General features: G+C 45.3%; 1 protein-coding gene across 1 annotated transcript in view; it reads right to left on the bottom strand.

Annotated features, from left to right (window-relative positions):
* Window positions 1–1,650: 1,650 nt before the first annotated feature.
* The window catches only part of ASB13 (ankyrin repeat and SOCS box containing 13), a 39,470-nt gene continuing 19,095 nt past the window's right edge, over window positions 1,651–22,025 (bottom strand). Inside the window, exons 3-6 of the mRNA XM_019644553.1 lie at window positions 21,366–21,516; window positions 18,520–18,654; window positions 8,625–8,816; window positions 1,651–7,178 (exon numbers count right to left, since the gene is read on the bottom strand). Of these exons, the coding sequence (XP_019500098.1) occupies window positions 7,051–7,178; window positions 8,625–8,816; window positions 18,520–18,654; window positions 21,366–21,516 (606 nt within the window). The 3' untranslated portion in view covers window positions 1,651–7,050. The remainder of the gene's footprint in view (window positions 7,179–8,624; window positions 8,817–18,519; window positions 18,655–21,365; window positions 21,517–22,025) is intronic.

Raw genomic sequence — 22,025 nt, 5'->3', positions numbered from 1 at the left:
CTTTCTCCCGACCCATCCTGAGGCATCCTGCCCCAGAGAGTAACTAAGCTATGCCAGGCCAAATTTCCAACATGTTGTTAACCCCTACATTATTCCCTTCTCATCCAAATTTTGCCCAGTAATTTGAGAAGCTTATTTTCCCCTCTCTCATTATTCATTTCCTCTCGCACCTTCTTTGCCATTCTTGGCCCCAAACTGGCCTTTCTGGTGACACACAGTAGTCCTGGAAGCACACCTGACAGGGAGAAGAAACCACTTCCACTTTAAAGTCACATTAGAGGAACCGCCCATGTTATAAACTTCTAAAACCCTTCCCAGTAGCAAGATGCCTTGAGCATCTCAATAAAGGTTTCTACCCTCCTCCTCAACCATCTCCTGCTTTTTCTCAAGTTCAGTGTAAATCAAAAGCCTATATTTGAAGTCATATTTTGTTTGCTTTGTTTAGACCCTAGTCTAGCAGATAATTACATTTCTTCACTGTCCCGCCTTTGGGCTCCATGTCCATCTCTATGGGAGGTGGCTGGTTGTTCATTCCTAAGTGGTCGTCTTGTCATCCTTGAGTGGAGCCCTCATGTGTGCAGTTAGCTGGTTGCCTTCCTTGAGGTTTTCTCTTTCTGTGACCCGTGTAGGACCTCACAGAATGCTCTAACCACCACAGGCAATCGATTAGGTGTTTCTGAAATGCAAAGGAATATGTTGTTGTAGGCTGACCTGGGAATTGGTAGCATTTGTTTCCGTGAAGAAATGTGTTCAAATAAGAACCAAGGCCCGTCTTGGGTCGCAGTCTCCTTGTTATTAGAAACGTCATTTGGCTTTATCGAGTCCTGGCGATTGGGTTGCCCTGTTTTAGGGCCACATGGAATTGATCTGTGGACTAGGTCAGATGATCTGGGGAGGGTTCAAAGCCTCTCAGGTCACCTCCCTGGGCCTGGCAGTGGCAGATATGGGGCTTCGGTTTCACGTCATCCAGACTTTCAGACAATATTGCTCTGATCAGTGCCATATTCATCCAAAACTGTGCCCTGTTACAAACAAGCCTGTTCTGAATGGAAAGCTGCTGTGCCTACCTAGCCTTGGCTGGTATTCCCTCAGCTGATGTCACAAAGGGCAGTCATAGACTTGGTAACCCCAACAACATGGCCCAGTAGGTACCCCACCTCCCATTTGCTCTCCAGAAATCTCTCTGCCTTCCCCTTCCTCGGTGCCTCCATCCTCTCCCTTTGCTGCCCTTCTTATCCCATTGTCACTTGGCTATTATATGGAACTCAGTATTTCTTGAATAAAATGTTACACTCTTTGCTTTTTAATAAGCAGCAAGGGACCCCCTGACTTCCCCCAAAGAAAAGAAAAACTAATGATTGACCCTTTGGAGGTGGCTTGTGGTGGATTTTATTCTATGGCTCAGTTTATTACATTTTAAAAAAATCACCCATCTGTGTTCTGCAAGGTGTGGATTCCCACAGGCTGGAGGGCAAAATCCCCATGCTGCTTGAATGGCCAGATGTGGCCCTTTGTGGCACTCTCTTGCAACGTTTTGGGAAGCATAAGAAGGGGTTACAGTAAACCCTTTACACATGCAGAAATGCCACGGACTTAACCGTCTGTGCCAATAACCCAAGTCCTCACAAAGCTTTGTAAACTACACAGCACTGTGAATATAAACAGGTTTTTATTTACGCAGTTGCATTTATGAAACCCGAGATTTGAGAAACAGGGTCTTCTCTCCCAAGAGCGGAGGTAGCCCTTCCTTCCTGTTTGTTGCTCCATTTCTAGATGCAGCATTTGTTCCTGTGTCTGCTCCCTGGAAAACAGTGAGATCCATTAGGGCCAAAATTTGTGTTTATGGATTTTTTGTATCCTTCGTGCCCAGCAGAGAACTTGAAATAGAACAACTGCTTTAGAAAGGAAGAAAGAAAGAAAAACAGGATGGATGGATGGATGGAGTAGACCAAGGAATGAGTGAACGTTCTTGCTTCTTGCCTGATCTAAACCTCTGTCTCTAACACAGCAGAATGAGCCTCAGGATTCAGATTAACACCAAGAAACAATGGGAGTTTCTTTCTGATCACACACAAAGCAGAGAACTAAACGAATTGTACATCCTGGCGCAAAGTTCAGTTGCAAATTCTCTTACAGTTCTGAATTCTGTGGTTCACAAGAACCGCACACCTGGAGACCAGCTGCTGGAAAGTAAAATTTTATATAAATAAGTGTGTGTGTGTGTGTGTGTGTGTGTGTGAGAGAGAGAGAGAGAGAGAGAGAGAAATTAAGAGAGAGACCAGTTCATGAATCTTTATGATCTTAAGACATTCATCTTTTAGGAGGCACCCTGTTTTGGTTGGACCAACTTAAGACATATTTTCACTCAAATTGCCAAAGATCACAAGACTTTAACGCCAACGTAATTGGGGCCTAGCTGTCAAGGCCATGTGGTATCAACACCGAGAAAAGACTCCAAGGTCTGGAAGTACTTTCTAAGCCATTACAGGGAGAACAGTAAATGCCCAGCGCTGCCCAGATGGTGGGAGGGCTGAATGGAGCCCGCTCCACCCTGGCGATCCCATCCCACCCTAGTCTGTAAGACAACACAGCTGCTCACAACATGAGGGAGCTCATAGGCTTTGTACTTAGAGCCAGTTGTAGAGTTATTTTCATGAATAAAGGAACTCAACTGTTTACAAGTAAAGAGGTTTGCCCCCTGGCAAGAAAACATCAACAGTAGTTCCAACAAAGCAGGCCAGGGGAGGAAATGGGCATGCAAAGCATTCTTTTTGTCCCAAACAACTCCAAAGCTTTGTGCAGACTCATCTAGAAGTATGGGTCGGTTATCACATGTGTATGGCATTTCTGTGCAAGTGTCGGCGAGGGAAGGAGCAGGGAGGAGACGAGAGGGGACCCAGAAGTGACAGTAGACACTGCTAGACCACCTACTTCTTCCCTACACCTCTCTCCCCAACTTGCAGAGAGCAGGGAGTGCCCAGGCACGAGTCTGGGTTTTTCTGCTGTGAGGTGGTTGCTCAATTTAGAGGAACCAGTTCCGATGTCTCCAAAGGGTAGGGTTTGAAGCTGAGGACTTGGCCCAGAGCCACATCTCCAAGGTTCACAGTCATCTAGGGAGTGAACCATGCCAAAGCAGGACAGGCGAATCAGAGAGTGGGAAAAGGGACCTTACCTGACACTTCTTTTTGGATGAGATGCAGGCAGGCCCCATGAGCCACACAGCACACTCAAGGCTTTTAAAATTTAGTTTTATCTAAGAAAGTAGCTGCAACCTGTTTCCTTACCTAAAAATGAGGCTGGTCAAAAAACAGCATCAGCACCTGTTATGGAATATAACATCTTATACTCGTATGCCAAAATACAAATTTGTGGCCAGGAGGAAGCTGAAAGGTATTCTTCAACAGAATCCAGTGTATAATTATCATACAGATCTCTTCTTCCTTCCTTAAAGACATTTCTGCCCTTTGTCTCTCTACTGTGCATGGCATTTTTATTATAAAAAAACAAACAAACCGAAACTCATAGAGAACGACACCCATTCACTACCCATCATGAACAAATAGCAGCATTCTTTGTATTTGCTTCATATCTTTTTCTAAGAAATGGAATATCAGAGAGTTAAAGTTCCCTTTGTTCCTGTTCCCGAGTCACACATCCCTTTCTCACCCAGAGGTAAGCATAGTGTGACATTGGTGTGTGTTCCGTGATTTTATGCATTTGCTACCCTCCTTTGTTATCCCCAGATACTTACTTAAACTGCTTTTTTATTTCAATTTATACAAATAGATTCATACTGTACATAAAATAGGTTGGCGACTTTTTTCCTGCGGTTACACTTTTTAGATCTATTTCGTGTTAAAATATATCACTCTAATTCATCTTAACTTTTGTAGAATGTAGGCATTGTAGAAATATATTCTATAACTTCTCCCCTACTAATGGGGTCTTTTACTATTATGAAATTGCTGTACCAAACAGCCTCACATTCTCCTTATGATGTCTGAGGGTTTCTTTAACCTATGTTTGTAAAAACAGACATACTGGGCACATGTGCAATACACTTTTAATGGTACTAGATATCATCTAATAGCTCTCCAAAATACACACATCAATTTATACCCCATTAGCAGTCTGTGAGTTCCCATTTGCCCGCATGGTCCATCACCATTAAGGAACTGTCAGACCTTTTAATGTTCGTCAAGCTGATGGTATGTGATGGTATACTTTTGTTGAATTAAATATTCACTTATTTGCATTTCCCTAATCATGACTGACCATGGTTTCCTGTCAGGGGACATTTGAAGTTCCCTCTTTTGTACATTTCTTCTTCATAGTCTCTGCCTGTTTTTGTTTTTTTCTGTTGGGTTCTTCACCTTTTTCGTAATGATTTATAGAAAGTCTTTATATAGTTCGATTACCAATCATTTGTTATCTATTGGGTTGTCGGAAAAGTTATGATGCATTTTTGCAACAAAAAACAGAAAAAATACGTTATGACTTTTCCGACAACCCAGTATGTTGCAAATGTCTTCTCTAAATCTGTTGGCTGCATGTTGAGTTTTAAAATGTAAACAAAGGGGTCTTTTGAAAATATTCCTCCTGAAATAGGTGGTACTCCCCCAAAGTCAGAAGAGAGTCATCACACAGCTATAAGATCTACAAACACCAACACGGCCATAGTCGTCATCACTATGTAACTTTTACATTTGGGGAGCACTTTATACTTTACAAGGCATCTTTTAATCACATGATTTCTGCCTCAAAGAACGTCTGAGGCTAACAGGGCCTCATTTCTCATCTGTAAGATTGAGCAGTTGATCATCAGCGTCTTTTTAATGAGATAAGTCTGACCTTTCATCCCTCTTCTGCAACTTGGGAGACCCAGGCACAGAGGAGTGGAAAAATTTGTCCATAGTCATACTCTTCCTTAAGGGTACAGGTGGGTTATTTGTTGATTACAGCTCCATAAAGCTGGGGAAGAAAGGTACAGGAGGCCCTAAAATCTCAGGTATCTGATCCCTTGGGGGGTCTCTCTCCACATGAGGTGGCACTGAGATCAGCATCAGGGGACAAAGAGAGACGCAGGAAGATGGGAGTGTGAGACAGGCACGGTGCCCTCACTTGACTTTCCAAAATACAGGGAAGATGACAGCAGCCCCTCTGAACTCACACAAGATGAAGCCCATCCAGTGTTCCTGCTCCCAACAAGAACACAAGGATGCACTCTAGTCAACACCTTTTACTGAGTTGCCAGGATGGGGCCAGATTCTTCACAGCACATCCATTTCTGGAAATGTTACCAACTCATTGCTAGAGGCAAGTTTCTGTTACAAAGTTGAAAGGGCAGAAAAGCAAAGCTTTTTTTTCCACCCCCTCCGTTTATTAGTACATACAGAAACACTGATTTACCCAGAACTTGTACCTAAGACTGTAACCAAATGGGAGTGGTTCTTATTCTCAGCATTCCATGACATAACAATGGCTGCAACAGTGAGACGGAAAATACCTGTGCAGCCAGCATGAAACTTTCCATTGGGTCTGAGGCTACACCCAAGTAGCTCTGTGCAGATGCCTCTGGTCATGTAGTACATTTGGCATTACCTTGGAGAATCTGGGCTCATTCTATTCCACTCTGGGAGAAGGTGGCTGAGGCAGACCTGGAAGAATGTAGCGATGTCCACATTTCTGGGGACACTGGCTTTGGGCATGACCCACAACAGTATTCACAAGTGGTGCCTTCTCCATTTTTGAGAAACCAAATATACCTGAGCTAATTATGCAAAGTCCCCAGTTTAACTCACTGGTTTTGGGTTTGTTTGTTTAATTACAAAACAGAATCTTAGGCAGACAAATGCAGTCAGAATATACTTAACAGTTTATCTCATGGCTTATAATATAGAACTACTTGTTTCTGTTACTACAGGAACAGATTGCAAAACACTTTGTTTCCCTGCCTTGGGTAATGAGTCTGATTTCTATCTAGTTCAAAGCACAGAGACAGAGCCTTAAACGTGACAGGTGTTCTACAAGTACCTGCAAAATGCATAAATCAGTGGTTGATAGCATCCACTGGCTGCTGGTAACCTCTTCTACCAATTTCAGAGCTTCAAGGAGCTGGCAAACTTTAGGATGGGAAAGAATTCATTTGGCAAAACCAGAGAAACATGAAAAATAATCTCTAAAGTGTTTCCTAACAGTCGTTCACATTGGAAATGACGGCTCATGGGCACATGTGCTAACATGCCTTCACATTACCTTTCGTTTTAAACTCATCAACAAAACATATGTTATATAGCCTATCTATCTTCTTAAAGTTTCTTATCCCTGACATGAACTTTTTTGAGAGTTGAGACCTAAAACTGAAGAAAAACTTCCTATGAAACACTATGCTGGTTGCGGGGGAAATGAAGAGCTTGAGCCTTCCCTCGCAAGAACCATACAAAGCCCCTGAGTGATGGGTACACCTGGGCACAGGTGGGCCTTGGGAGGTGCCCACTGTGACTCTGAGAAAAAAGCATCCAAGTGGCAGGATGATATCCCCAATGCAGCCATCCTGGGCCACGTGGTCAGGACCTCCGCTCCCGCAGCACTGGCTCCACCCTCTGAACCCCCAGGGCCACCCTGGTGCTGAGCTGAGACGGTGCCGAGCTCCTGAGTCTCCCAGGCCTGTGGAAATCAACCACAGTGCCCTGGACCTCCAGCCCTGCCTGGCCTTCCCCCGTGTTCCCAGAAGAGTCTTTCCTGAGAGTCCCTCTGATGAAGGTCCATAAAAAGAGGACAGATGGACGTCTGGGGATGCCAGAGTGAGAGCACAGTCCTAGGAGAGTCAGCACAGGGCCACGTCCCCAGCAGAAGCCAAGGCAGGGCGCTCCCAATGCCTTGGAAACATTCTCCAGGAGCCTGCAGAGAAGACGAAACAGGACGGCCGACAGGGACTCAGGGAACACTGTTCTATCTTAGCAATCAAGGGCTTCAGACAAACGACACTGGGCTCAGCAAGGCCAGCAGCTCGGGTGCCACCAGTCTGCCCCCACCTCCTATGCCTGCCACTCAGTTGTAGGAAAGGTAATTGATGAGCCGAGAAGGGATGTTCAACTTGGCAATCTTCTCCAGCCCTCTGACGCCGGTGGCCCTCCTCAAGCTCACCCTGCAGAGCTGTGACAGGGTCAGAGGTGTCTCTGGAAAAGGGGAACAGGAAGCACATGAGGTTAGCTTAACGGAGGTGACCACAGATTCACATTCTTCATCTTAAACAGTACCAAGGTGGAACTGGAAATAGGATACCTCCCTTTTCTGGAAATAGGATGTGCTCTGCATGCCTTACCTAGACGACTACCAGGAAGGACAGCCTAGAACTGAGGAAACCAGAGCCGGAAATGGAATTTCGGTGATGTCCACAGGCATTTCATTTTGTGGAGTTTTGCTCTTTTTGTTTTTCGTGATTCTTCCCCCCCGCCCCCCAAAATGTTATAACCTAGCACAAGGATTTGTCAGCAAAGCAGTAATCTATAGCTAGTAGACTTGTTTGTCAAACTTCTAGACAAATGAAGGACAGGGTAAAGGTTAGTGCCAGGCAGGTGCTGGCTGTCAGCTCCCGCTGTTCCAGGCCACAGGCTCTGGTCTCACTACCGAGTGCTGCAGGGCACAGGGAGACCCCCAGGAGAACTGACACACATCACAAAACAGCTCCTGCAGACAAAGAGTACGCAATGCCTGTCCTCCTGGCAGAGGGTCAGGACCTCAGAACCCTGGAGCACTGGCTCAGAAATGCGAACAAACCAGGGTCAGAGATGGAAGATGCCTGGAGGCCCCTGGCAGCTGAGGCTCAGGAATGTTTGCAAAACAGAGCCTGGCTTCGAGGACCTGCTTTTTCAAATGATCTGTGTTTGACAAAAAATATAAATTAACCAGAGTATTCTCACTTTATGAAACATTCTGAAATATAAAGTTCTTTGAAAGAAAAAAATAGAAAGAGTAACTGGTGAGGTTCATTTTCCTGTGTTACTTCCCTCCCACCCCCAAATTATTTGGAAAAGAAACATCATCTTCCAGGAAATGCTGAGCCAACAGAAATGGTGGAATTGGTCTTTCATTCATAATGGATTTTGATTGGGTAGTTAGGGCTGGCAAAAATTGGAATAGTTCAGGGGCAGCCGTTAGCTCAGTTGATCAGACCATAGTGCTCATAACACCAAGGTTGCCGGTTCAGTCCCCACATGGGCCACTGAGTTGTGCCCTCCACAACTAGATTGAAACTACTACTTGACTTGAAGCTGATGGGTCCTGGGAAAAACACACTGTTCCCCAATTAAAAAAAAAAAATTGGAATAGTTCATTTTTAAACTGATAAGTGTTTGAAAGCCTGTTGGGACTCTAATTCTATGGAAATGCATTTTAAAATTTGCACCCCAAACAGAAACCTTAGCCAGGTTGTTTGTACTTCGTTTCCTGACGAGTGAGGGCTGCATCTATGTTTTCAGCCTCATGTGGACTTAGTCTGACATTGTTTCCTGACTCATAAACGATCTGATATATTGTCAGATCGGAGCTTCTTGTATCACTGTCTCTCATGCAATTCTAAAATGTGTTGCATCATTCAAACCACAAGAAGAGCCTGGCCTCACTTTCGTAGTGCTCAAAGCACTTGGCAGGGGCGCTGCTACTCCACGTGTAGTCAGACGGCTTCTTGCCCCGATTGTCCCGCGCGTAGATGTTGCCTCCAAACTCAATGAGCATCTCGATGAGGTCCACGTTCTTCACCTTGGCCGCGTGATGAAGGGCTGTCTCATGAAGCTTTGCTGCATTCACATTGGCCCCTGCAGGTCCAGAGCGAAAATAAAAATCACCAAGGAGAGAACTTGGAGCCGAGAGAAACACCGGCTTGTACCTTTCTGTCTAGCACAGTATGCAAAATAAACTCAAGACAGACTCTGCTATAACCTTTTCAAAATCCAAGAGCAATAATTTTTTTTTCTTATAACAAGAGAGCTAAGGACCGGTAGTAATAATAAAGAAACGTAAGTAGAGATAGAAAAACAAAAATAAAACAAAAACTTCCCTGTGAGTTTAGAGGCAGCTCTAATGCCCTGTGCAGTCTGTCCTCACAGGTCCTGAGACTGGAAGCTCAGACTGAGCTACTCAGGCTCTCCAGTCTGTCCATGCACACACACACACACACACACATGCACATGTGTGCCCATGCACACAAACATGACCGTGCACACACATACACATGCACACGGAGGGCACAGGACAGAGGCTCTAAAACTGTGTGTTGCATGAATAAATGAATATTCCTTAAATATAAATATTATTTTTCCAAAAAATTATTGTTCCCCAAGCACCCTGAACTTCAGACAAGAGATGAGGTCTCATAGCTCTGCCATCTACCTCTTGCCCATGATAACAGTCGATGTTCAGAAAGATGTAGATAAATAACAGCACTGTTAAAATGCATTAAAAATATATACAAGTCACAGTTCTATACAATGAGATTTCTTTCTTTTTTTTTTTTTTAAGCTGAGCCATCCTGTCGCCTGTTGGCAGCTCAGCGGCAGCTCAGGTCAGGCCGCGCATCGAACCGCTGTTGCTCAGAGCTCACACTCTTGAGTGAGCTCTTAACCAACTGAGCCACTCGGCCGGACCCCACAATGAGATTTCTTGAAGCTTTGAAATTTTTTTTTTAGAAAATACTATCTTGAAATCTGCTCCCAAGTGGATAAGAAGGTGATAGAGAAGGGGACAGAAGAAAAGATTTTTTGTTTTTGTTTTCTACATTCACTGGTTTGGACTTTGTAAATCCTGAAACCCTACTTTTCTTTTTTCGATTACAGTTGACATACAATATTATATTAGTTTCAGGTGTATAACATAGTGGTTAGACATTTATATACCTTACGAAGTGATCACTCTGATAAGTCTAGTACCTACCTGGAATCATACATAGTTATTACAATATTATTGACTATATTCCCTGTATATTCCCTATGCTGTACTTTACATCCCTGTGACTATTTTTATAACTGGCAATCTGTATTTCTTAATTACTTTCCCTTTTATGCCCATCTCCCCAACCCTCCTCCCATTTGACAACCCTCAAAATGTTTTCTGTATCTATTTCTGTTTTGTTTGCTCGTTTATTCTGTTCTTTAGATTCCATGTATAAGTGACATCATATGGTATTTGTCTTCCTCTGTCTGACTTATTTCACTTAGCATAATACCCTCTAGATCCATCCATGTTGTCCCAAATGGCAAGATTTCATTCTTTTTTATGGCTGAGTAATATCCCATTGTATAAATGTACCACTTTTTCTTTATCTGTATGTCTATCCATGGACACTTAGGTTGTGTCCATACCTTGGCTATTGTAAATAATGCTGCGGTAAATATTGTAAATAATGCTGCGGTAAATATTGTAAATAATGCTGCGGTAAATATAGGGGTGCATATGTCTTTTCAAGTTAGTGTCTTCAATATCTCCAGATAAATACCCTGGAGAGGGATTGCTAGGTCATATGGTAGTTATAGTTTTAATTTTTTGAGGAAGCCTTTTATTGTTTTCCTTAGTGGCTGCACCAATTTACAATCTCACCAACAGTGCACAAGGATTCCCTTGGAGAAAAGTATTTTAGAGAAGTCAAGGGAGGGCCAGCCAAGTGGCGTGCTGGTTAAGAGGTGGCTTGGGACGCCAGCTCTGAGCAGCAGGGCCCCAGTTTGGATCCCACATTAGGGCCCGTGACACTGCGCCCTCTACAGCTAACATGGTGAACAACAGCTCAACCTGGAGCTGGGCTGCCATGCCGGCATAGGCTGCAGTGAAGCTGCAGTGGGCTCCTGTAAGCTACCATGAGCAGCCGGCAGCCGGCGTGAGCTGCCAAGAGCCACCATGAGCGGCTGTCCAGTGGCCGGCGACGGATCTGCCTCACCCGGGAAGAGCGCAATGATAATACCAACATGGGCCAGTGAAGCCACGTCCTCCACAGCTAGACTGAAGAACAAAAAAAAAACACAAAACAGCAACTTGTCTACCTATCTGTTTCCTTTCCCCAATTCCCCAACGCTGTTCCTCTCCCCCAATTGCCCAATAAAATCTTTGAGGGGGGAAAAAAAAGTCAAGGGAAATAAAACAGTCAAGCAAATAGCCCAGGAGCAGTTAAGTTAGCCCCCAAATAATAGACTCAAATCACAATTATACAATGTCATTAAAGTGGGGTCTTAAAAAATCAGATCACTGGCATGTCGCCATGTAATGGTAAATTTAGAGGGCCAAAATAGGAGGAAATGAGCATGCATAAGGCTATTAGATCTTCTCGTCCCACTGCTCAAAAATATGTGAAAAATCCTGCTTTCTGATTTCTGACTTAAAACATTGAGTTGACGGAAAACTCATGATGTTTTTTTCTATGTTTTTCATTGCAAAAATGAGTCATGACTTTTCCAACAACCCAATAGTTTCAATCCCCTAGTAAAACATAAAAACTATATTCATGGCAGTGGTCACCATATGATCCTAAGAATACAGCAAGCATTCCATTATGATAAGACAAGTGAAGAAACTTTCCCTCCACTTCCCACAGCCAAACTCAGAAATTGGGTCAGGAAACAATCCCTCAATTCAGAAGAAGGCTAAATTCCCTAACTATTTAATTTGGCAGATATGTATTACAAAAATAATATTTAAAAGTATTACATTAAGTAAAGAAACATTTTGCCTGCAGTCTAACCACTCTGCTACATCAGGGTTTTTCTTCCAATGCTTGCCTATATGAATAAAAAATTGTATAGTGTTGCAATCATAATGCAAATATGAATTTGAATGCTAAACACAAACTTGTAACAATACATTGTAAAGTGTACAGACTCTAAAGTCCAAGTAGCTTTCTGTCAGGTCATTAATTCTCACAATATTCTTGCCAATAGGCAACAAAAGAGATTGTCTCTATTTTAGCGACAGAGAAGGGGGCACAGGGGAAGTAAAGCTACTGTCATGGGCAAGGAGAAAACTATGGTGGAAATAGCTCTAAAAAAATCACACCTCCCTTCCATCCCGTTCAATGTGGTCCCAGTATATGAGGCCTCAACAGGGTGACTCTTTCCAAGAGGTACAAAACAGTATCTTTTAAAAATGTGTTCTTGGCATCATTTGATTGATGTAAAGAAAGGAGTCGTGACTAAGAGGAAAGCTGGCATGCTCTGCACCAGATGGGAACAACAGACCAGAGGTACACAGGGCAACATGGGTGGGTCCTGAAAACACAGGGCTGAGTGGAGAAACAGGAAATCAAGTCAGATCTATAACACAATACCATTTATGTCCATTAAAAATACATGACTCGGGCCGGCCGAGTGGCACGATGGTTAAGAACTGACTTGGAACGCCAGAGGGCCCCGGTTCGGATCCCACATATGAGGGCCAGTGACACTGCCCTCCACAGCTAAGATGCTGAACAACAGCTCAACCTGGAGCTGGGCTGCTGTGAGTCGCCGGCGACGGCATAGGCTGCAGCCCCTGCTGCTGTGGGTTGCCATGGGCTACCGTGTGTAGCCAGCAGCTGCAATGAGCGGCCGTCCAGAAGCCAGCGATTGATCTGCCTCACCTAGGAAGAGCACAGTGATGATGCCAATTTGGGCCAGTGAAGCAATGTCCTCCACAACTAGACTGAAGAACAAAAAGGACAGCAACATGTCTGTTCCCCTTCCCCCCAATTCCCCAATAAAAATCTTAAAAAAAAAATACATGACTCAACTGACAATGTGTATCTTACAAAAACAGATAAACATTAGAACGGTGGGATTGGGGTTGGGTGTGGCCAGAGGAAAGAAGAGGAGGGAAGAAGCAGGGGAAAAGTGCTTTTGTGTGGATTAAGGATGATAATTGCACTGAAAGGGGAGAGAGAATAAGAGCGCATAAGCGTCAGCAAAACAGCTAATGCCATCTGGACATTAAAAATTCTCAACTTCATGCTTCAGAGAAAAGGGATCAAAGTCTGCTCATTATCAAAATCCTGATTTCAAAACACAACGGGATTGCAGTGGATGCACAGTGAAACCTCAGCCAGCGAAGACAAGGAGGGGCTGCCACTCAGCATGCCAAGACCCCTGCACAATTCCTGGGCAGAGCTCAGTACTGTGCTGGCTGATAAAACAACTGAGAAATGTGGGACGGGTACTGTGCTGGGAAGGTGGATGCAAACACTGTTCAATGAGCTCCTCTGAGCACTTTCCAGCAGAGTTAAATATTTATTGTTGGTGATGAGATTAAAAATTACCCTACCACAATAACTGGACTTTCCCCTTCCCCAACCATTCCCCTCTGCAAAAATCATGTGCACCTTGGGACTTGGCCTCACTGCCTACAAAAGGCCAACAGCCTTTGTATCCACCCCTGGGGGCACCCACAGCCTGGCTCCTCTGAAATCACGTGCAAATGCACCAGCATGCATGTTTTTCTAGAGAAGAGATCTGTGGCTTTCATTAGATTGAGAGTTACTGCTTTAAAATGAATCCATATGCTGTCCTTTTCTCTCTACTTTTCCTATATATTTTTTAAAGGTGTTCTGAAACGAAATGAATTACAATAAAAAAATAGTTTTCTTAAAAAAGAAAAAGACTTCATGTAATCTAAGAAGGGATGTAAAGGAGACCACCTGAGATTAGAATAGCAATCAAGGATTGAGTCAAGAGCTGACAGCGCAGTGGCAGTCGACATCACGTGATAACACTGACACATAAGGGAGCTTTCCCCGGCAGAATTCTGTCCATCCCTCATTCAATTTCCCAGGTGTATAAAAACTCTCTTGAAATCTACCAGGTCCCGTATCAGGCTGTCATGGACATTATGTTCACCTTCCCACTCCTTTTCAACCCACCCCACTGAACTGCCACCCTACAGTGTGGGATGTGGTCTAGGATGGAGGTGGGTGGATGACCTAACCTCCAGCTTCCAGTGTGGGTCCCGATTGGGTTCATCTCTTACCCAGGCCTGAGCCAATTGGAATTTGGCAGAGTCTAGCCAAAGGGACTGGATAAGCTTTGGACATGCGACCCAATTAAGGCAGATGGGACATAATGGAAGGTGTGAAGGAGACATCTGGGAAGACAGTTTTTCATTCTTCGAGAAACCTCACAGAATAAAGCATTTGGATTTCAACCCAACTCTGCTGCAGCCATTTTACCCCATCGGGTAAATGGCGGCTTGTCAGGTGAACACTGAGGAGAGCAGAATTGCAAAATGCAAAGAACGTGAGTCCTTGGTGACCCTGTTGAACCCCTGGGTCAAACTGACCCAGAAATTTTCTCTAGTCTGATCCTTTCAGTTATCTGAACCAAGAAATCAATCCCTTCACCCAAGATGGAGATGGTCTCCTATTATTTACAAAAGAGAAATCACATCTATAAAGTCTTAACTAATTCAAAGAGGATGTTGGGGTTAAAACCACTAATTTGATCCTTTCCCCTAGCCACAACAAAAAAAAATGAAAACATGGAATGAAGGTGTGCTGAGCACGTATATATACCAGACCCTCTGCAGTGGGCTGGCGCACTGTAAAATCTTTATTTGAAAAGATCAACAATAATGATATGTACATACCCTAGTTTGACAGAAACTAACCATCTGATGAGTGACTTGACTGGAAGACTTATGACTGTTTCTAATCTAGATATTGTATCATTATATAAAAAATAAAAACTGCCCCCATGACCTACCTTACACAAAATGAATCTTTTTCACTGAAAAGACTTAAAAGTGACACCTTCAAGTGAATAACACTAATAGAAAACTGCATACAACTTAAGCTCAAATGACTATCTTTTGAAGAGAATTCATAAACTTTCTATTTCTGAACGGTTTTGTTTTTATCCTAAGCTGCACCCAGAATGGATGGGCTAAAATTTTCTCTCAACAAAAATATTGAAGTTGGGTTCATAGTAAAAACTACTTGCCTATACTCACTTTGGCTGCATTGTAAAACTCCTGTAGTAGACAAGTCCTGAATCTAACCTTCAGTAGGTTGAGTTGTTCTTTATTTGGTTTGCTTTTTTCACCTTGGAAGCCTATCTATCCTGAGCTTTTAAAAAATTTTTTAAAGATTTTATTGGGGAATTGGGGGAGGGGAACAGTGCTGGGGAATCGGGGAAGAAGAACAGACAAGTTGCTGTCCTTTTGTTCTTCAGTCTAGTTGTGGAGAATGTTGCTTCACTGGCCCACGTTGGTATTATCATTGCGCTCTTTCCAGGTGAGGCAGATCAGTCGCTGGCCTCTGGACGGCCGCTCACGGCGGCTCTTGGCAGCTCACGCTGGCTGTCGGCGACTCACGGCAGCCCAGCTCCAGGTTGAGCTGTTGTTCAACATCTCAGCTGTAGAGGGCAGTGTCACTGGCCCTCATGTGGGATCCGAACCGGGGCCCTGCTGCTCAGAGCTGGCGTCCCAAGCCAGCTCTTAACCAATGAGCCACTCGGCCAGCCCTATCCTAAGCATTTAATTTTTAAAAATTTTTTCCAATTACAGTTGACATACAATATTATATTAGCTTCAAGCGTACAACATAGTGATTAGACATTTACATCACTTATAAATTGATCATTCCAATAAGTCTAGGACCCATTTGACACCATACATTGTTATTACAATATTATTGGTTATATTCCCTGTGCTGTACTCTACATCCTTGTGACTGTTTTTATAACTGACAATGATACTTCTTAATCCCTTCCTCTTTTTCACCCATCCTCCCAACCCCACTCCCATTTGGCCACCATTAATTTGTCTCTGTTCCTATGAGTTTGTTTCTGTTTTGTTTGTTCATTTATTTTGTTTTTTTAAGATTCCACATATAAGTGAAATCATATGGTGGTGTCTTTCTCTGAGGTGTCTTGGTGTGGGCCTCTTTGGGTTCATCTTGTTTGGGACTCTGTGCACTTCCTGGACTTGTATGTCTATTTCCTTCAACAGGTTAGGGAAGTTTTAGTCATTGTTTGTTCAAATAGGTTTTCAATCCTTTTCTCTCTTTATTCTCCTGGTACCCCTATGATGCAAATGTTGGTATGGTTGATGTTGTGCCAGAGGTCCTTTAAACTAGCCCCATTTTTTTTCTTTTTTCTTTTTGCTGTTCCAATTAGGTGTTTTCCTCTTCCTTGTCTTCCAGATCACTGATTCGATCCTATGCTTCATCTAATCTACTGTTGATTCCCTTTCATGTATTCTTCAGTTATTATATTCTTCATTTCTGACTGGTTCTTTTTTATGGTTTCTATCTCTGTTTTGAGGTGCTCGCTGAGTTCATTTATTCTTTCCCTAAGTTCATTGAGTAGCCTTATAACGAGTGTTTTGAACTCTGCATCTGATAGATTGCTTGCCTCCATTTAATTTAGTTCTGTTTCTGGGATGCCTCCCTGAATTTTTTCCTATGTATTAAGTAAGCCTGCTATGTCTCCCAGTCTTAGCAGAGTGGCCTTATGTAGTAGATGTCCTGTGAGGCCTGGTGGCACAGTCCCTTGGTCACCAGAGCCAGGTGCTCCAGGATTGTTCCTGTGTGAGTTGTGCTCTCCTGTTATAATTAAGCCTTGAATGCTGTGGGCATGTCAGTGGGTGGAATTGACCCTCAGACTGATTGGTTGTGAGGACTGATGGTGACTACAACAGACAAGCTTATTTAGGGGTAGACCCCGTGGAGTGGGAGTCGCTCTAGCGAGGCTATAGTGCCAACTGAATCTGCCTTTCAGGTATATCATTTGTGGAGCTGAGTAAGTGGTACCCTGGTGTGGTCTGAAGCTGGCCACCAGGTGTGTTGGTTCTGGAGTCTCTTGGAAGGGGCTCTGGTGCAGGCCAATGTTAGCCATCATTTGTGCCTGGCTTGGGGCCACCTCCTGGGAGCTACAAAGTGATTTGTGGTTGGTTGCCACTTGTGTTGGGCTTGAAAGCATTTGGGAGAGGCTATGCTGAGAATTGAGGCTGGCTGCCACTTGTGCTGGGCTTGGGACACTTTAGCGGGCACCACAATGTGAGCTGAGGCCAACTGTCTCTTGTGCCAAGTTTGTGGCCACTTAGTTGAAGCTACATTCCAGGTGAACACTAGCTGCAGCTTATGCCAGGATTGAGGCTACCTGATGGGAGTTACAGAGCAAGTTGAGACCAGTAGCCACTTATGCCAGGCTTGGGGCCAATTAGTAAGAGGGACAGGACCCACCAAGGCCAGCCACCACTTGTTTGGGATTTGTGGACCTTTGAGAGATTTTAGGAAAGTCCACAGCACAAGCTCACAAGCTGAGGCAGGCCATTTGTGTGGAAAAGGCCCTGGAAGCAGCTTGGGTTGGGCACGTGAGTTGAGTGAGACAGGGTCTTAGGGATTCACCAGGGCAGGGCGAATGGTGGTAGCCAGGTTAACAGAGCGCTCAAATTTGGCACCTGCCGGTTTGGTGGAAGGAGGGCTCAACAAAGGAGCAATGGTGCCTGCCACCACTTCCATCCTGAGAGAGAGCTGCCCTAACCCCTTCCCCTCTATCCCTCACCCTGAAGCCAGTCAGTTCAGTTCCTGGTATGTCCCTGGCACTCTTCAAGCTGCCACCTCCGCACTGGAGCCCAGGGCGAGTGAGTCTATGAGTAAGTCTGTGTGCAGGCCCCTCAGGAAGACCACCTCGGTCTCCCACAGCCCTCCGTCTCACCCAGGCTGAGTCTCTGGTGGTTTTCATAGCCAGATGTTATGGGGTCTCTCCTCTTCCCAGCACGGGAGCCCTGGGTTAGGGAGCCTGCTGTGGGGCTAGGACCCCTTGCTCCTCAGTGGGGGACCTCTGCAGCTGAGCTATTCCTTCTGATTCTTCCCACCAGTCCCACCGTCAGTGTGGGACCCACCAGTTCAGCATCTCCACCCCTCCTACTAGTCTCAGTGTGGCTTCCTCTTTATCTCTCTAGTTATAGATAGGAATTCTGTTCAGCTAGTCTTCAGGCAGTTCTCTTCAGCTAGTCTTCAGGCAGTTCTCAGTGATGGTCATTCTATAATTTAGTTGTGATTTTGATGTGGTTGGGGTAGGAGGTGAACAGAGCATTTACCTACTCCGCCATCTTGACTGGAAGTATCCTGAGCATTTTTAGAACATTTGACAACAACTTGGATTCCAAATGCTGCCAACCCCATTTTCCACTGGATCCCAATCTCTTCCTGATTTAAACAGCAACCTTATTAGGTAAGTATTATTGATGGTCCCTTGTGGCCACTAAAAATAATGATTAGCATTTGTGAAGCATTACTATGCACCAGGTACTGTGGAAACGTTATCACAAAATCCTCCCAACAAACCTGCAAAGTAGGTTTTACTTTTCCAGTTTTATAAATATAGAAACTGAAGCCCTATTCTCAGCTGGCAAGTAGGAAAGCCAGATTCAAACCTGGACTGTCTGACTCTACCACCTAGCTCACTGCCGACACATGGTGCAGGTAAACACTACATACCTGCATGGAGCAGTGCACATGTAACCGCTGATGCACCTACATTGAACAGAGCAGGTATAAACGCAACATACCTGCATTGAGCAGCACTTTGACACAGTCCAGATGCTCCCGGGCGCAGGCAACGTGCAGAGGGGTCCCAAAATGGCAATCATGTGCTTCCAGATTGGCCCCAACATCAATAAGAAGCCTCACACATTCAGAACTTCCTTAAAATAAATGGAAAAGAATGAAAACTGTCAATGAACATATGCGTTTGAGGGCCGGCCGAGTGGCACGATGATTAAGAGCTGGCTTGGGACGCGAGAGGAAACGAGTTCAGATCCCACATATGAGGGCCAGTGACACTGCCCTCTACAGCTAAGATGCTGAACAACAGCTCAACCTGGAGCTGGGCTGCCGTGAGTCGCCGGCCATGGCGACGGCATAGGCTGCAGCCCCTGCTGCTGTGGGTTGCCATGGGCTACCGTGTGTAGCCAGCAGCCACAGTGAGCGGCCGTCGAGAAGCTGGCGACTGATCTGCCTCGCCCAGGAAGAGCGCAATGATGGTGCCAACTTGGGCCAGTGAAGCAACGTCCTCCACAACTAGACTGAAGAACAAAAGGACAGCAACTTGTCTGTTCCCCTTCCCCCAATTCCCCAGTGCTGTTCCCATCCGCCAATTCCCCAATTAAAAAAAAAAATCTTAAAAAAAAAAAGAACACATGCGTTTGAAATAACAAATGTGATAGGACCAGCAGCTGAAACAGATAAGCCCCATGCTTGCTTGCAGGGGGAGAGAGGGAAACCAGGACTACATCCCAAGCTAAGAGAGCAGTTCAGGACCCCGTGTGGCCTTAGGGAGCAAGAGGGTTGTTCTCTTTTCTCCTGATGACACAACAGTTCTCCAAGCCTGCCTGGCAGTGGCTGGCAGGGAGCGCAAAGCCAGCCCTATTGCTGGGGGAACAGAAATTTGGGGAACACCACTTCTGAACAGGAAGAGAAGACTCTTCTCACTGCTCCCCAGCTCCTCTGTGGGAGGGAAGGTGCTCCCCCACCTCAGGGCTGCCTCCTAAACTGTATGGGGAACATCAAGACTGGAGGGGATGACATACACCTGCTGGCACCCAGTCCAAGCCTCCTGGGTAAACAACCTAAACTCTCTTACCACAGCGTTCCCAGCCCAAAGCCGCCTTTCCTGCCTCTTCCCCGGCCCCTCTCTGGGTATCACTAATGCAGGTTAGGTTTGAGGTTTATCATGGCCAAGACTCCATCCTCTCTCATCACTTGATCACGCATCCTTTTAGCAGTACTGAGTTTCCACCTGTAGCCCTGAAACCCAGCCCCTCATCTACAGCCTTCTGCTGGCCATTCTCATTTGGATGACTTGACCACTACCAAGTCCTCTCCCTCCCCTCCCTGGGGGCACCTCCTCCCGGCCAATCTGTCTCAGCCATTGGCCACACTTCCTGCTCAGTTTTGACCCCATGCTCTCCTCTCCCTCATATCAAACCCCATTAATTCTTCTCTCAAAGTTTTCTAAATGAATCCCTCCCACTTAGGCTCTAAGAGCTTTGCACTTGAACCATGATGCCCCAATTCACCTCTCCACTTTCCGCACCCCGCCCCCCTCCCCCCCACCATCATTTCAGTCTGTTGAAGAGTAGCAGAACATGCCACCTCAAAATATGCCACTTTGACATATGGTTTATTTTGAGCTGAAGACAATTGAAGAGAAACAGAAGAAAAGTTCTCTGCTCTACTCCCAAATTGCCTAAAAGTAGGACAGATATTTGTGAAGGTGTCCCCCTCCCTACCAGGAAGGACAGAAGTTAATCACCAGAGATAAGTGGAGTTGCTAAAACCATCCCCATCTACCATTAGTCCCCCCCCCCCCCCGTATATTTGCCTCACCACAACTTGCCATCCTAGAAGCTCAAAGTCCTTTTATTTTGTCTTGTCATTTCTCTAAAAATTTATTGTATGTGAGATGCACCATTCACACTAACAAACTTCTGTTTTCTCTTGTTAATTAGTCCCTTGTCAGCCTAATTGGTGGGGCCCAGCCAGCGAACCTAAGATAGGTAAAGGAAAAATGTTTTTCCTCCCCTACACTATACATGGATTAGCCACTAAACTAACCTTAAAAATGTTGTTTTCCTGTCATTCAACATCTGCTCAGAAATCTTCAAGAGCTGCCTGTGGGTGACAAAAGATGACCTAACTGGGAATTGGGGTGTGAGGCCACAAAGAACTGTGGCCCTGCATGAAGGCATGGAAGAGGGTACACCACACACCCCAACGAAGCTCAGCAAAGACAAACACTGGCCGGTCAATCAAAATGTAGGGCACAAGTTTGCAACCTTTGCTCAGCAGAGTCTAATCCAAAATCCTTAGTCTGTCATTAAAATTTTTTACACCAGCTGGTCTCACCCTCAATTTCCAGTCTTCTCTGTTGTTGCTCATCTGCTGGGAGCTTCTGATCCAGTAAGATTAGATGCCTTTTTCCCTGGGCATAGCCCTCCTCTTATCCTCCCACATCTCAAGTCCATCCACTCTTGGAGGGCATTTGACATCCCACCTGCTCCCCGAGACTACAGGACCAGCTGCCCCTCCTGTGACAGCACCTGTCCTCAGGAATGTGACTGGGTCTCATCTTCCAACTAGATTAGGGGCCCACAAGGCAAAATGGCAGCAAAGACTGAGAAAGTCACTGCAGAGTAAACCAATCTCCAGTGTTAATGCCTGAAAAGCACTGAGCATTCTACTAAGAAATAGAATCCTACCATGGAAACAACATGGGAGAGGACTGTATCTCCAGGAGGAGAGCTGAGGGTCTCCATGGCCAAGCAACCAGGAGCCAGATACAGAGCAGGAGCTCTCCTGAGCCAGCCAATGGCTTCAACTTCCTGCCCACACAGCTCCCTCCCATCCGACTCACCACTCATGCAGGCTTCGTGCAGTGGGGAGGCCGTATACAGGGGTGGGTTGACCTTGGCCCCATAGGAGAGCAAGAGCTTCACACACTCGATGCTGCCCGAGGCACAGGCATCGCAGAGCGGGGTGCTGCCATCGATGTTCCGGGCATCCACCTCGTGGGGAGGAAGAAACAGATGTCACAGGGCAGGGTAGAAAACTCGCTTGCTCCTCTAAATGTACATTCATCTTAGCAAAGACACTTCTTGGCCTTTTTTGAGACGTTCTTAGGTTCTCTAGTACGTGCTAAGGCACCGTGCTAGGCAGGGGAGTTCTCAGATAGAAAGGAACCTGGGTTGGGATGGCCTACTAGCCTCCTAAGTACAGGTGTCGCCCTGTCTGGGATTCTCTTCTTTCTTGGGCAGGATCAACTCAGCCTCACTCTTGCCACCACCCCAACACCTAATATGCACAGACCAGGCAAGGAGAGCTCCAGGTTCAGGCTGAGGAAGGCAGGGCGTAAAAACGGGCTTTAATTCCAGCCTCAGCTAGAGGTGCCTGAAACTGCTTAACGTGCCTCCTTCTAGTTGGAAAATCATAGGGTAGGATAAAAGCAACTCCCCAAGTGGCAGGTTCTGCTTTGAATTTGTCCAAATTCAGCTGCTGTTTGGGTACATGCTGAAGC

This window comes from Hipposideros armiger, unplaced genomic scaffold (genome assembly GCF_001890085.2).
Source record: "Hipposideros armiger isolate ML-2016 unplaced genomic scaffold, ASM189008v1 scaffold_88, whole genome shotgun sequence".
NCBI classification, from domain to species: Eukaryota; Metazoa; Chordata; class Mammalia; order Chiroptera; family Hipposideridae; genus Hipposideros; species Hipposideros armiger.
The sequence above is the reverse complement of the archived record's forward strand: the minus strand, read 5'-3'. Positions and strand labels throughout refer to the sequence as shown.